The sequence below is a fragment of the Centruroides vittatus genome, unplaced genomic scaffold, assembly GCF_030686945.1.
Source record: "Centruroides vittatus isolate TY-2023 unplaced genomic scaffold, ASM3068694v2 scaffold_3038, whole genome shotgun sequence".
Lineage (NCBI taxonomy): Eukaryota > Metazoa > Arthropoda > Arachnida > Scorpiones > Buthidae > Centruroides > Centruroides vittatus.
In genome coordinates, this window is record NW_027122698.1 from 78,860 (window position 1) to 93,289 (window position 14,430).

At 31.4% G+C, this 14,430-nt stretch overlaps 1 protein-coding gene across 5 annotated transcripts in view; it reads left to right on the forward strand.

The window, feature by feature from the left end:
- The first annotated feature begins 743 nt into the window (after positions 1-743).
- mgl (megalin) overlaps positions 744-14,430 on the forward strand; it is a 148,760-nt gene continuing 135,073 nt past the window's right edge. For all 5 annotated transcript variants that reach the window (XM_067285791.1, XM_067285792.1, XM_067285793.1 and 2 more), the window contains exon 1: positions 744-945. In XM_067285791.1, the coding sequence (XP_067141892.1) occupies positions 759-945 (187 nt within the window). In that variant the 5' untranslated portion in view covers positions 744-758. The remainder of the gene's footprint in view (positions 946-14,430) is intronic.

The following is a 14,430-nucleotide window of genomic DNA, read 5'->3' on the forward strand; positions in this document are numbered from 1 at the left end:
TGAGAGTAGCACGTGATTGAAATAATTAATGATGATAATAATGATGATGACGATGATAAAAAAAAGTTAATAATAAGCTGGGAAAATTATGAAAAATATGAAATAAGGGTAAATATTACGAGAAAAACAGTGATAAAGCATAAAAAATGGGGAAATTTACTATAAAGATGGAACAAAAATATATTATTAAGCCTAGAAAATAGATTTAAAAATGTATTTTTGAGCGCAAAATGTGTGTTATGTAACGCCGAAGAAGAGCGCAAACTTTAAAATAAATTAAAATATTCTGGAAAAATGAGCTGAAAAAATAAGAAAATAAAACTATTAAGTTTCATAAATTAAAAAATATATTATTTCTATTTAAAAAATAATAATAATAAACGAAAAAAACAAGAAAACCAGTTACGTAGACAACATAAACACACGTTAGGTTCAATTAAAACATAAAAAATTATTAATACTTACAGAAGCGCCGATATATTAATAATAATTATTATTATTACAACAAATAAAAAACGTTAAAATTTATGAAAATTAAAACGCGAAATAAAAAATAAAAAAAGAATCGAATAATAAATAAATTACAAAACGAAATAATTTATCACCAGGAGACATAAACAATACACGTTAGGTTCGATTAGAAAGGAAAAGACACGAATACCTGTAGAAGCGACACCATACAGCGATTGGTGGAAACTTGTATGACGTGTGGCACGTTTGCCGTCTCTGAATTGTTGCGCAGACGATCGATTTAGACGATGAGCAGAAGATGCCGCTCATTCCGAACCGGAGAGTGTCGGAAGAAGAAAGAAGTTTCCAGTGATGGCATCGGTTATAACATTTTAAAACAAAAAATGGATCGTTGCCTTTGGATCTTTATAACTATTTTATATATAACATTAATACAACTTGCCATCGGAAGCGAAACTTCACAAAAAGAAGTCGGTAAGTTGGCAAAACTTTTATTATTTTTATTTTTTTTTCCCGAAGATTTATGAACGTTTCGGCTCTTGTTTAAGCCGTTTATACGTGTTATTTAAATATTACAGTTAATTTTTATTCGTTCTTATATTAATTTAATGAAGATATACGTAGCGAGAACTAGTTTCGCTTGTGTTGTTCTTCTATTTGCCGGGTATTTTTTTAATGCTAGCGCACGATTGATAATCGATAGAAAAGTGGAAACAGAAACGAAAATTTATGACGTTTCCATTAGAAACATTCAAAATTTTCGTCTTTAGTTGATTTATGTGCGTTTTTCAATTGTTTCGCTCGTGTTCTGCGTTTAAACTTTTGTGTTCTGTGTTTTGCTGGAATTGGTTACGTATGTCTTGTGTTACGATGTACAAAGCCGTGTTTAAGTCTGATGTTTTGTTCAAGTAACGTACGTTACTCGTATTCCGTTATTAAAGATCTAGTGTCTGTTCAAGCCGTATATGCACTTATTTCTGTTTTAGTATTATAAATGCTTGTTTCTGTTAATTAATAAGCACTTACGCTTGTTTCTATTCAAATTACATATGATTTTTGCGTTCAACTTACATACCACCTTTGCATTTCGTTCAAGCTAGGGGTCTTCTTTCTGTTCAAGTAATACACGAGCTTTCTCTTCTGTTCAACTTAATATAAGGGTTATAGATTAATATAACCCTTTAATATTGCGTATTTTTGCTCGGATATTCTGCTTATTTCTTTGCATTTATACATTTATATTTTGCCTTGTCTTCCATCTAAATCGCTCTATTTACATCGCGCATATTTTACGCTTCACAATTTATCTAAATCATTCAATTTATGCTTATTCTACCGCGTATAAATTGTGTTCTACGTATTTTGTTTTCATCTTTTAGATGGAGACATAACCCGCGTAGAAACCAGTGGAATCCCATTTGATTTCATCATACACGACCATAAATCTGTGTAGGCTCTTGCGTGTCCCGCTTACATCGTTCATATTTCGCTTATGCCATAATTCTGTGTCTATATGGTTCGAAGATTCGCTTGACGTCGCTAAAATAACATTTTCGAGTACCGTTCTGACTCGTTACATTTTCCAAAATTCCAAATTTACGCGCCCATTTGGTGGGACGTTTAATGCAATTTCCCGCTCTTCGTTGTATTGTTCTAACACTGAAAAAATGAGAACTAAATTTTTTTTTTCTTCGATATTTTCTATCAAAACCTAGTTTCGAATGGGAACTGTGGCACAAACCGAATGAACTTTTGTGGGAAATTATTTAGTAAGTGTAGCGAGCGGGTCGTCAGTCGATCTGATGGCTGCCTAACATTATTTTTATTTCCCTCATGACAGCGATAAAGTAGGCCTCCACACAATGGTTTGGATATCCTTGCTTTAGGGGCACGTATGGTCATACTCGTGATGATAATTTTCTTTTAATACGTACACCGGGCGTGGGATAGTTACGAAGTCTTTTCCTCTTAACATTCTACCATTTATTATATACGCGATGTGGGGGTGTTTGCAGCTCCTTTTCTACAACCCCCCGAAATTTATTCGGTTTGTACGAATATCCAACATTATAGAGGGGTTACGTGTGGTTAATTCTGTATAAGGGATTTAACTAGTTTAACGAAAAAAAATACAAGTTTTTAGCTATGAAAATGGGGTTGAGTTCGTCTCGTCTCGTAGCTCACTTATCGGGTCGAAGGACGTCGGTTCATTCACAGTAGCTATATGCCACACATAACTTTACACGTAGCACCGGTATTCGAATTACCATCAAACGTGGCCTGTAAATCTTTTTATTTATTTATTTATTTCTTTTCGTTATGTGCTTGTATAGAACTTAGCAGTTAAGTTGGATTTTTACCATTTCCTATTTTGTTCTATCGCATCTCTGACGTGGACAACTTTACATGGTACAGGTACTAAAATGTAAGAAAACCGGTTTACAACTCACCGGAATTTCAAGTCACATTTCTACCTCACCCTGACCAACTTTATTATTAAAAACAGAAAAGTTTACTTTTTAATATTTTCTCTTCCTTCCAGTTACCTGTTAATTAGGGAAATAACAGTAGAGCGATCGGGAAAAATCCCCAAGACGTCGAGAGTTTTTTTTTTGCGTAACTGATAGATTTCTATACGTAATAATCAACACTATTGTCTCGGAGTAATGACTGTGAAATACGTATGCGAAGAAGAACCGTTCGAACTACTTACTTTAGTTTTATTTATTATAGTAATTTTATTGTCTTATCGCTAGAACTAGATATGACATGAGCATAAATAATAAAAGAAAATATATAAATATATATTTATGGGTGGTTTATTCTGATATCAAAACAATACTTCCGTGCTCTTTACAGTTGGGTAATTGTTTTCACATAAATTTACAGTTAAAACATTTATCATGGTTAAGTATGTAAATATTCAAAAAATATCATTATCTTTAAATAATCCTAAGTAATAATACGGTACGATAGGTCAAAAATTGTTTTCTGTTATCAGATTTTACTTATTTGTATTTATTTTTAAATCCTTTTGTTATAAAGTGAGAGTCGGATTTAACGTCGCGCATTGTTTGCTATAAAAAATTGGAGTCAACGAACAACAAAATAAGAATTACGTTGACTGTACTCTTGTTACTATAAAAAAATCCCGTTTTTTTAAGGGAAATTATAGGTGTTAAATTTTTCCCCGAAGGGTAATTATGTTCTTGCTCGAAAGTATTTTTGAAGGAAACTGTATGGTTTGTAACGGTTACACTTCTGTAACATTCCATTGATTGCTGTTTACGCTTAAGCCCGCTAAAATGGCTTTTCCCAAACATTCGACTCGGTGGGGAGTTGTGGGGCCACTTTTCGGTGGGAGAAAGTTCCCCGACCTTGAAGAAGGTTCATAGGTAGATAATTTCTCTTCCTTCCTTTGCATAAATATGCAGCTGTTTCGTGGCTTCGTTCGATGTGTGCCACACAAACCGATGCCCTTACTTCACACGCAACGTTCAATTATCGAAGATGTAGCGATTATTGAGGAAAAGAAATTATTTACTTGGTAATTTAAATATAATCGAGTCTGTTTTAAGTTATTTTTTTTCATGTATTTTATTAAAATATCCGAGAATCACCTCTCGTTGACCATTCCTTTTGTTTTAATGCCTTATTTTCTGAGTTTGATAATGGAAATTTCCATAATTGTAAAGCGATGTACTGACCAAAAACCCAGAATTTCATCAAAGAATTCTAATAATTATAAAAGGAAATTGTTACAATTAAATAATTTATAAGAGTTGGAACGGGTAATTTATATACCGGTACCATAATTTTGTTTCTTAACAAGAGATACTGTACAAGTATGCTGTTTATTGACAGAAAGGTCGTCTTATATACTCTATATCTTCCACAGAAATTTCTCTGATCTAGGGATAAATTAGGTAAATTTTCCTAGTATCTTTCTCGTATAGGAACAAGTAGTAATTTCCTTAAAATAAACGGTTACTTCGGGTAATTTCCCTAACGTAAAGGGTTATTTTAGTTAATTTTCCTAATGTATAGTCCCCTTCTTCAAGCGGTATTTATCAATTAAAATCCATACATTTTCCTAGGATAAAGGGAAATATTAGGTAATATTTCTCGAATTTTATATAATTTAAAATAAATTTCGGTTTGATGGATAAATATCAACTTTTTAGATGGAAATAATGGTGTTTAATCATGAACATTCTGCTTTAAAGTTCGAGGAAATGTATCTAAGAGATTATTTAATGAGACGAGTTTTTCCTGTATCCATCTTAGTGAATATCCAATTACTAAGCATTGTAGTATTATAGTGACTATCTTGGAGCTAAAATGTAGGACAAGCGGTTAAAATATAGGATAGATTCTATATAAAGTGTAATCACGTGAGACGAAAAATCTGGGACAGATGAGGTGAATTACTGTATAAGATATTAATTATAAAGGAACCAATTTCAAAAATTATCGGAAGATGTTTCGGGCTATGGGAATAACTTTTGAATGTTACCAAAACGGAGCGGCTGATGATGGCTCAGAGTGGGCTTAATTATGCAATTAGCTTACGATTGAATGGCTTTTAAATGGAGTAAAATCGGACACGCTTCATCTAACGTGAATTTAAATGGTTACATTATCGGTTTTTTCCCTTCCAAAATAGGGAAATTATTTGGCGTGTTACAGGAAATCAGTGGAATATTATTTAAAAAAAAATTTTTTTTAAAGATAAAAATTCAGATTTTATTTTAAAAAATCATAAATGAAGTATTTTAAAAAAAATTGCACAAAAGTTTTAAAATAAACCTAATATTAAGGATATTTTAGGGATATTTGGGGATATTTAAGTGAAGTTTAACTGGCAACAGGACTTGTTTATCTTTAGGAATTAAAATACTGAAATTAAAAAAATTGTTTAATAAAAATTTGTACGCGTAACAATCATTTTATTAAATTAGATTAAATTACAAGAGAATATACGAAAAATGTTCATAAGTTGGAAGAATGTTAATTAATTATTAATTAAATTTTGAGAAAGTGTTGCCAGATTAAAAAATGTAAATAAAAAAACATTAAAATTAATTAATTTTTAATCTGGCAACACTTATTACATTTTTGTTGTTGTTTAGTCACATTGGGAGTTGGCTCTTTCTCTTATCTTATAAATAAATAGAACTATGTTATGAAATCTATCCTATTTGTTTAATTATGCCATAAGTGTATAGTGGTACTTAGTACAATATCTACAACGTAAAAAATAAAAAAAAGAACAGGTTCTTAAAAAAGATAAATTTACGAGATCCATCTCTAAATTTAATCTTTTATCCTTTTATTCTATTGCTAAAAATAATGCAGGATTTAGATTAATATCTTTTGTTAAACTTAGATAATATAAAGATTTTTTTTTTCTGTATTTTCTTACGATTTTTCCGTATGGTTAACTTCTTATCATGCTTGAGATGATTGTTGTTGGTTGAATGCTATTTCTCATCGTTTAACGATGCCTGCTTCGAATTAGAAACATTATGAAAAATTAGGGATTTTTCCCCGAAATTTTAAATTATTTCGAAAATATCCCCGAATGTATAGAATTAATTTTGATATTTTATTTAAAAACAAGTAATATATTTTTTTTAATAATAGTTTTCTTTATAAAATTATGAAACATTTATAGATTATTACTCACTTCAAACTAGAAATGTTATATTAAAATATATATATAGGGATTTACCCCCGAATCTGGAGAATTATTCATTTGTAAAATACCCATTTATATTTGAGGTTTTTGTAAAAAATAAATGTTTTTAGTTTGCGTGGGAATTTTATTTTTAAAATTTCAAATATATCGAACAGTTTCTAATTACTAATTTGTGAATTTGAATGAATTTAAATTTTCTTGGGGAAGTTTCGGTAAATTTTAAAGTAAACCTCAAAATATTTTTAGAACGATGTCTATGGAATTAATTCTCATTCTGGCAACGTATTAGCCGACGGTAATTTTTTCAATAAAAATGAATTTAGATAATTAATTATAATTATAAATATGATTTTATAATATGAAATATAAAGTAACATGTTAAATATAAAATTATATGTTAAAAATTTTAAGGAAATATGAATTTTTTTTTAAATACAGATGTTTAAAAAATTTTGAAAATTTGGCAGTCCTGCTATATATTATCAATATTAAGCGGTAACCCCGATCGATGATGATACTTCTTTTTATATTTTTCTCTTGTACAATTTTTCTATAATGAATCAATTGAGTTTAAATACAAAACTCATGTTTTTCACGTCGTTTAGATTTCTTTTTTCACTGGAAATCGACCGTAAATTTTTTTTCCTCTTTCTTGACGAGGAAGACAAAGAATAACGGATCAAAAATAAGAGAAAGAAAAGGAAGTAAGATGGAGTGAAGGGATCACAAATTGACAGTTCGAATGGCATTTATTTGTAGAATACCATTAACTTTCTGTCAATTTAACAATTTTAAAAGTAATAACGGTTGGCCGAGCACCCAAAGTTTTATTTTTCTTTTCTTCAAGTTTCCTTGTAAGATTTTCGAACGTCGAACCACTGATATGGTTGTTTAGAAAAATATAAAAAGAAAAAGTGGGAAAAAAGGAAATACGTCTCGAAGCGTACTAGGGATGATTTCTTGTTATTTGCCACAGGGAAGAGCGTGACACGTTATACTAGAGGTTGGTGCACAAGCGTTAAAAGCCCTGATATGATTCAAAAATCACATGACTTAACAGCAAATTTAGCATAATTTTTGCCTAACATATTTTTTAAACTTTGTGAGTCAGTTCAATGTATTCGGTTTTCCTGTTGGTCTGAACTTTATTCAGTATTTTTCTTACAAGGCTATTTATAAACTTATTAATGGTTCAAGGTTAATATCTGCCTTCTTTAGAAGCTGGAAAGGTGATTTGGAAGCTTTTTTTTAAGGCCTAGAAGCTAGGTTTTAAGTGTAACTCGCGATAATCTTATTGAGTCATTTGAAGTTTGAAAGTACAAATATGGCGGAACAGTTTAAATTCTGAATTTTTCGATCAGTTTGTTGTCTTTTTTCTAAAATAAAGAACTAATATTTTAAATAATTTTATTTTTTTATATTTAAAAATTTAACACAATTTCGCTATTTTGCTACCGTTCACGAGCTTAGATCCATTAAACCAGGGAAGAATTGTTCAAGATTTAAAATTTTTTTTATTTAAGACTTTTACACTGATTTTAACTAATAATTATAACTGTAAAAAATAGGTTTGAATACCAAAATATTTGGTTTAAACTCGCTCAAAACCCGAAGAAACTAGCATTTAACTCGGATCCTCATCGAATGGACTTACAAGAAATTTAAATTTAAAAAGAAGTTCAGTTAGAAAACTTAAAAAAAAAAAAATACTTTTTAAAACGTTTTTTCTTTTTCTTTGCAATCGAAAAGACGAGTTTAAAGATGAAAAAAAGTAAAGAAAATCGTAGTGAAAATCGATTTTCGACACGACAACTTGCCATTTATCATATTAAAAAAACACGCTGTCTGAAGTCTAGACTCGATACTAGAAGCGATATTTTATTATTTTTAGTTTAAAAAAAATTAAATTCAGAATTGTACGTTCGTGTTTTTAATTCGTGATAAATAAGTTATATTAATTCCCCACAGCGCGGAACATAACTTGGCACATTGACAATGCAGGGTGTTGTTTAGCTGTATGAAAATCGACTTTATAATGAATTGAATTAATTTTCCGACAAAAAAAAGAGATTGCGAAATTATACGGATTGCATTGCAAAAAACATGAATGTGTTTGTATATAAGGTTGAGTGAAAAGGGCGATTTTATTTAAGTGACGCCCTGAATTGGTATATATGTAACTGCGCTCTTTAATTTACATACTTTTGAATGGCTTTAAACATTTTACAATACCCAATTTGCTACCCCAAATGTATAATTTTATGCTTCCTGTTAGAATTTCGAGCACTTTGAAAACTTTGGTCGATTTTTAAATTTGTACGGGATGGCCGTACAGATTTAAAAATTACTTTGAAAGAGTTAACCGTACCTTTTGCTCATTTTGAACGGCTCTTTTACGTACAAGGAGCTCGCTTAAGAGTAGTTTGAAGTTGGAAATCGATCGGCGCTGTTATCTAGATAGAGGTAAAAATCGATTATTTATCGATTATTGCACGTCATAAAATTACGCTGTGACAATTATTATTAGTTAGGTAAGTAGCTGACATATTGTATGATTCGTCGAGACGGATCCGACTCAGATCGTTAGGGGGTGACAAGCAGAACAATGAACCGATAGGACAGTGAACTTATGTGAACGGACATGAACGTTACTTTTCTTTTACACTCTCTTAATACTTTCTTTTGATGGAGGCAAAAGAAGAAGAAGAAAAAAAAATACGTGAATTTATTATTTATGCGTTTGTCGTGCCGAATTTGTGTCCAGAAACAGTTTTTTTTCCCTCTTGTTTTTCGTACGTAGCAAACGTACAAAAAGTTCGCAAGACACAGTTTTGATTTTCTCGCTTTTTATCTGCTCCATTTTGAAGTTATAAGTCAATTTTTTCTTTAGAATTTATTTGGCATATTTGATTTAGTTGCATTTCTCAATTTTTGAATTCGTAATTTAATTTTTTTGAGTGTTCGGAAATTGGTAACTGTATTGGTACCCTAATCGATGTATTAAAATGTAAAATCTGTAGCTAGAATTGTGAAATTTAAAAGCTGGTTCTGAGGTCGTTTTGGCCTCTTAAGATCTAAATAAAGAGCTTGAAAGGTGTCTTGGGAATTTGTTTACTAGCTAACATGCCTTAAAGGCTAACTTAGAAAGCTCAAAAGATGTCCCGGATAGCTAATTAAGAAGCTTAAAATTTGCCTTGAAGGCTAACTTAAAGGTGAACTTGGTAGCCTAAATGTCGTTTCTTAAATCAATATTGAAGTTTTATTGATTTTAATAACCACATTTTTAAATAAAACTACGTTTTATTGCATATTTACTCATGAAATCAGGTTTAGAAATCATATTTTTAATATCAAGCCTCACCTTAAAGTAGAATTTCATAAACTTCATATTATGAAGGTCCAACTAATTGTTTTCGCTTTAATGCACCCTTTTTTTAAAGCTTTATTTTTTCTGTTTAACCTTTCTTCTGTTTAATAATTAACAGACAATATGCAACGTCAAGGTGTCTAGCTGCGTATTTCAGGAAGAATGGAGCCGTTCCCACATAGCTATCTTGAACAATAAGTGAAAGAACATTATCAGAAAGGACGTCGCTTGAATATGTTGCCTTACTCGATCTAGAAAAGAGGGACACGTCACGTAACAGACATTAGGTACTCAGAAATTCCTTCTTTGAACACCTGTCTCCATAGTTTGTAGTATATTGATGCAGGTGGTTATACAAGAAAGAACTTCCGTATGGCTAAACAATATTATATTTCCTAATGGTCTTTATTATATTTCCCTTATTAAAATCAAATTTTTGCATTTAATCTTACAGAATTTCTCCAATTTTTGTTGTAAAGATACTCAAAAAATAAAAAAAAATAAAAATAAAAAATAAGGGAGGTTTGGCAGCCTATCTGCCATTGACCCGCCAAAACGCCATAGGCAACGTTGCCTTTCTATATATATATAAACCAAATCGAGTGCTAGTAGAGAATATTTTTCGTGTTTTATGCTTTAATAATGCTTGTTAAAGGAGGTAGCAACTTGGATTACGGTATCTACAGAGTACTTGAGTAAACGCATTGTTGTAGCAACAGAAACGAGTCGCGAGTTAAGCGGTTAAAAATAATTTTAGCATCAGCCTAGCGAGTTAATAAAATCTCAAAAAATGATCGGAATGATAAAAGTACATTTATATATAGTCAAAATACAACTTCTTGAATCATGCGCCGATGTGTCCGGATACGCCTCAACAAAATTACACGCTCCGCAGCCTTTCGTTTTGGACCAATGGACCCTTCTATGTTCATGCTAACTTCGGCTTTGAGGCAACTTAACAAAGTATCTTTTCGTTTCCTAACTTAAAATTATTATCTATCCCACACCGGAGTTATGAAATAAGTTAAAGAAACATGGCAACTGTCACAAGTTTTGATAGAGGAGCCCATAGCAATCATCTTTCTGTGGATTCACTCCACTAACTCCACTAACGAGAGAGTTAGCCATTGTTTATACACTACCGGTTCACGATCTACTTCATACAAGGGGATTCTTTTATGGGAACAGAAACGAGCATTCGATAATTGATCCTTTGGGGATATCGAAAGTATCGCTGGATTGTAAACTAATCCACCATTTTCCTCCCTCCTCCCTCTAGTATCGTGTTGCCGAGCTTCCCCCAGCAAGTGGATAGTAGTCGGAAGTAATTGAAAGAACATAATGGATTAAAAATGGATGACCATAATTGTAAATTACCAGAACGTTTCCGGATTGCTACGTGTTGAGAAATTCCCACTTTAATTCGTGTGTAGCATAAGACGTTGTGAGGTCATAATGTCTACCAGGAAAAATCGAACAATAACAAAATTTAAGAATAAATTATGTGATATAAGTATTAATTGTGATCTCGAGATCATTTAAACGGTAATTTATACCCCCCCTTACAGCGTAATTAATTTATTTTTTAGGTTATTACCCGATTCTACGTATCCTACTGTCTTAGATCCGTTAACCCCCCTTAAATAAGGCCAATTTGTTTGAGAAAATGGTAATTATTCCAGGTTATTAAGTAAACAAAATGGGTGAAATATGTAATAAATATGATTTTTAAAAAAATGTTTTTTAAAAAAAACGGACACGTGGTCCATTCAGTTGGGTAATAAATTTTTCTTGAATGTCGTGATCCGTGTCGATCCCACGCACGCTATAACAGTGTGGGATATCCTTATGCGACGAGTTTATGTCTCCTTCTTTTAATGCCGCCGCCATTTTGTAATCAATTATTTTAAATAATTCGAAAAAATAATAGGAAAAATTGACGCTAGGGGTTCCAAAATCGGTAAAAGGCTCGCAAACTTCGGAATAATGCTTTGTTTTTTGGTTTTCTGACGGATTTTGGAGTGGAGAAAGTCACTTTGAAAACGAAATTTTGTTCAAACGTCTATTTAGTTGTGTTTGTTGATTATCCGGTTTTTAATTCTTCGAAACTGAAACCGGTTTTCCCGACTCGCACACGAAACTTGTAACCGGTCTCGACTACATCACCTTACATTCTAGGAAATTTAACAAAAGTTTTGTGGCGTTTCTCGATCGAAACCCACACCAATAGGAAGTAATTTTAGTAGAAAATACATTTTTAAAATATTCTAATACATAATTACCCTCTTTTAAAGGTTAATTTATGCGTTTTTAACGGCTTAGAAAGGCACAAAGATGGCGCTGCAATTGATCGCACAATGGTGTATTTCCATAATGAAAAAAAAGTGATACTTTCCTATAGCTGCCATTCGATACAGTAATTACTTTTAAGTTGTAGTGGTTCCTTTTTTTGGATAGGGGGTAAAGTAATCGAACGAAACAGGTTTGTTACAGCTAGAGCTGTAGTTAAAAATCAACTTTCTCTGCATCAATTTGAAGCACATCGATTCACACGCCATTTTTTTAAAGTTCTTGTACACTTTAAAGGCGTTTTTTTCCCTTTAATTTTAATAAATGCAAGCCTTTTAAACAGCAGTTTTATGCAGGAAATGTGCCTTAAGATATCTTAACATTTTACCTTGGCACAAATAACTTCCTTTTAATCGGATGATTCTGTAGATCATTCGTGACTTTATTATTTAACTATACGTCTGATATGTCAGACACACATACGTATGTATGTACAGTACATGGTCGTGCTATACGTACCTTTAGGCACGACTAGTTTTTGTTTTTAGTGAAATTTTTTCTAGGAACAGTTGTTTAGTTGGTTACTAGCTGAAGATAAAATAACCTTTAAAGGGGAAAACACTCAGTAAAATGGAGGTATTTTAATACAGAATTTAGCATAAAGGCTGTAATTTATCCAATATTAAATTAGGATGATAAAGGATTAATTTTATGTGACGTTTAAACCGGAAAGAATAAAGTTATGCCGCTCAAACTTAAGATCAAAAGATACGCCAGTGAGTGGTGTTAGCTCAAGATTTGCATATATATTAAGCTGCGATTCAACAGAGATTCAAAAAATTGGTGGGAAGCATAAAGAGATAATTCCTTCTTCATTAAAAGCTGCAATATAAAAGATTTTCTACTACATTACTTCTTCTATTACGATTTTGCATGCATAATCGTAATAGAAAAGATAAGATTTACGGGCGAACACGATGATTTTTAAGGAATGTGAGTGAGGATTGTAGAGTAATAACGGTGAAGATAAGTTTAAAACAGAATAAATCAAGAAATATTAATTTTTGGAAAATTTACAGCTCTAGAAGGTAAATTAGATCGCTTAGAGCTCGTATAAATCTATAGATAATTAGGTTTCAGGATATACAAGAGGGAAATTATTAATTCAAGTAATAAAGCCATAAATTACAAAGAAAGATTGAAAAATTCGAACATTTATAAGAATTTTTTTAAAATTTATTTGAATATCTTCTATTTTTAATATATATACAGTCGAACTTTCAATAACGGTCATAACCTCTCAACATGACCACCTGTATACGGCGGCCACGTTTTTAGAAACATCGAAGAGAAACGTATACAAAATAACCTGGAAACAAAGGAAATTTTTTATGTTTCTGTCAGTGGCCGTTGTTCAGAGGTTTGGCAATGCGTTTGTATATGTATGTACAGTACAGTACATATATATTAAAAGTGGCTTTTCCTTAAATTCCTTTATTGTTCTTTTATACAAATAGATTCATGTACACGATTCTTGAAAATTCAGCAAATCCTATTATCTATAAAGCTATTTTTAATGTTATTTTTCATTATAAATCTGTGTTATAATATGACATTCATGAATAATTCGAAAATATTTTTCCTTTTGGATCATTTTTCTCTCTTTAATTGTTTCTTTTGTTGCGTACAATCGTCATTAAATTTTCCGTTTACAATAAAAAGAGAGAAGTTTTTACTCTTGACGTCATCAATTGATCAATGTACAGCACTAAACACTTTTCCTCTTCCATTTACAGAAACCCCGACCAGGATGTGGCTGGCTGTTACAGTAACAATTATTTAATTTTTTTCTTTTTTTCTGGATTGTCGATTTTCTTTGAATTATAACTAACAATAGCGTATGAAGTAATAGTAACCGTGGTTATATTTAATCAATAAAATAATTTACAGAAAAACAGGTTCAGATATCTCTCGTTAAGTTTAACGTGACTTTCTGAAGATATTTTGATTCCTTGATATCTCCTGGAGAGATTTGCTGGATGTTCGAAGGTATTTGGATCTCCAATATCTCCCTGGAAAGATTAACTGGAGGTACAAATCCTTCTGAAGGATGTGGATCTCCTGAAGGTACCAGGAGGACCCAAAATCCTGAGCCAATCTTTAAGCTCTATAGGAGGTATTTGGATCTTCCGATATCTGGATTTAAAGTATCTAAACTCCTTCATACCATTTGGAAAAAATTAACACGGCTTTCTAAGGTATTATTTGGACTTCTTGATATTTCCTGTGAAGATCGACTGTAGATATACGATTTTTTAAAAGTATCTGGACCTCCTGATGCTTTCTGATATCATCAAGATGCCCATAAATCTCTCGAAGGTATTAAGATTGCTTCATATTAGATTTTATACATTTTTATGAATTGTTTTCTTCATTGAAGATTCCGAAGATTTCTTCATCTTAAAGATTCCGATTGTTTTGTACGGTACTTCATTAATAATTAATTGAAAAAAGCTACTTAAATCTTGTACAGTAATGAGAACAACAGAATTTCTGTGGTTTGTAAATGTAGAGGCATATAATTAATAATTATCTTGGTTAT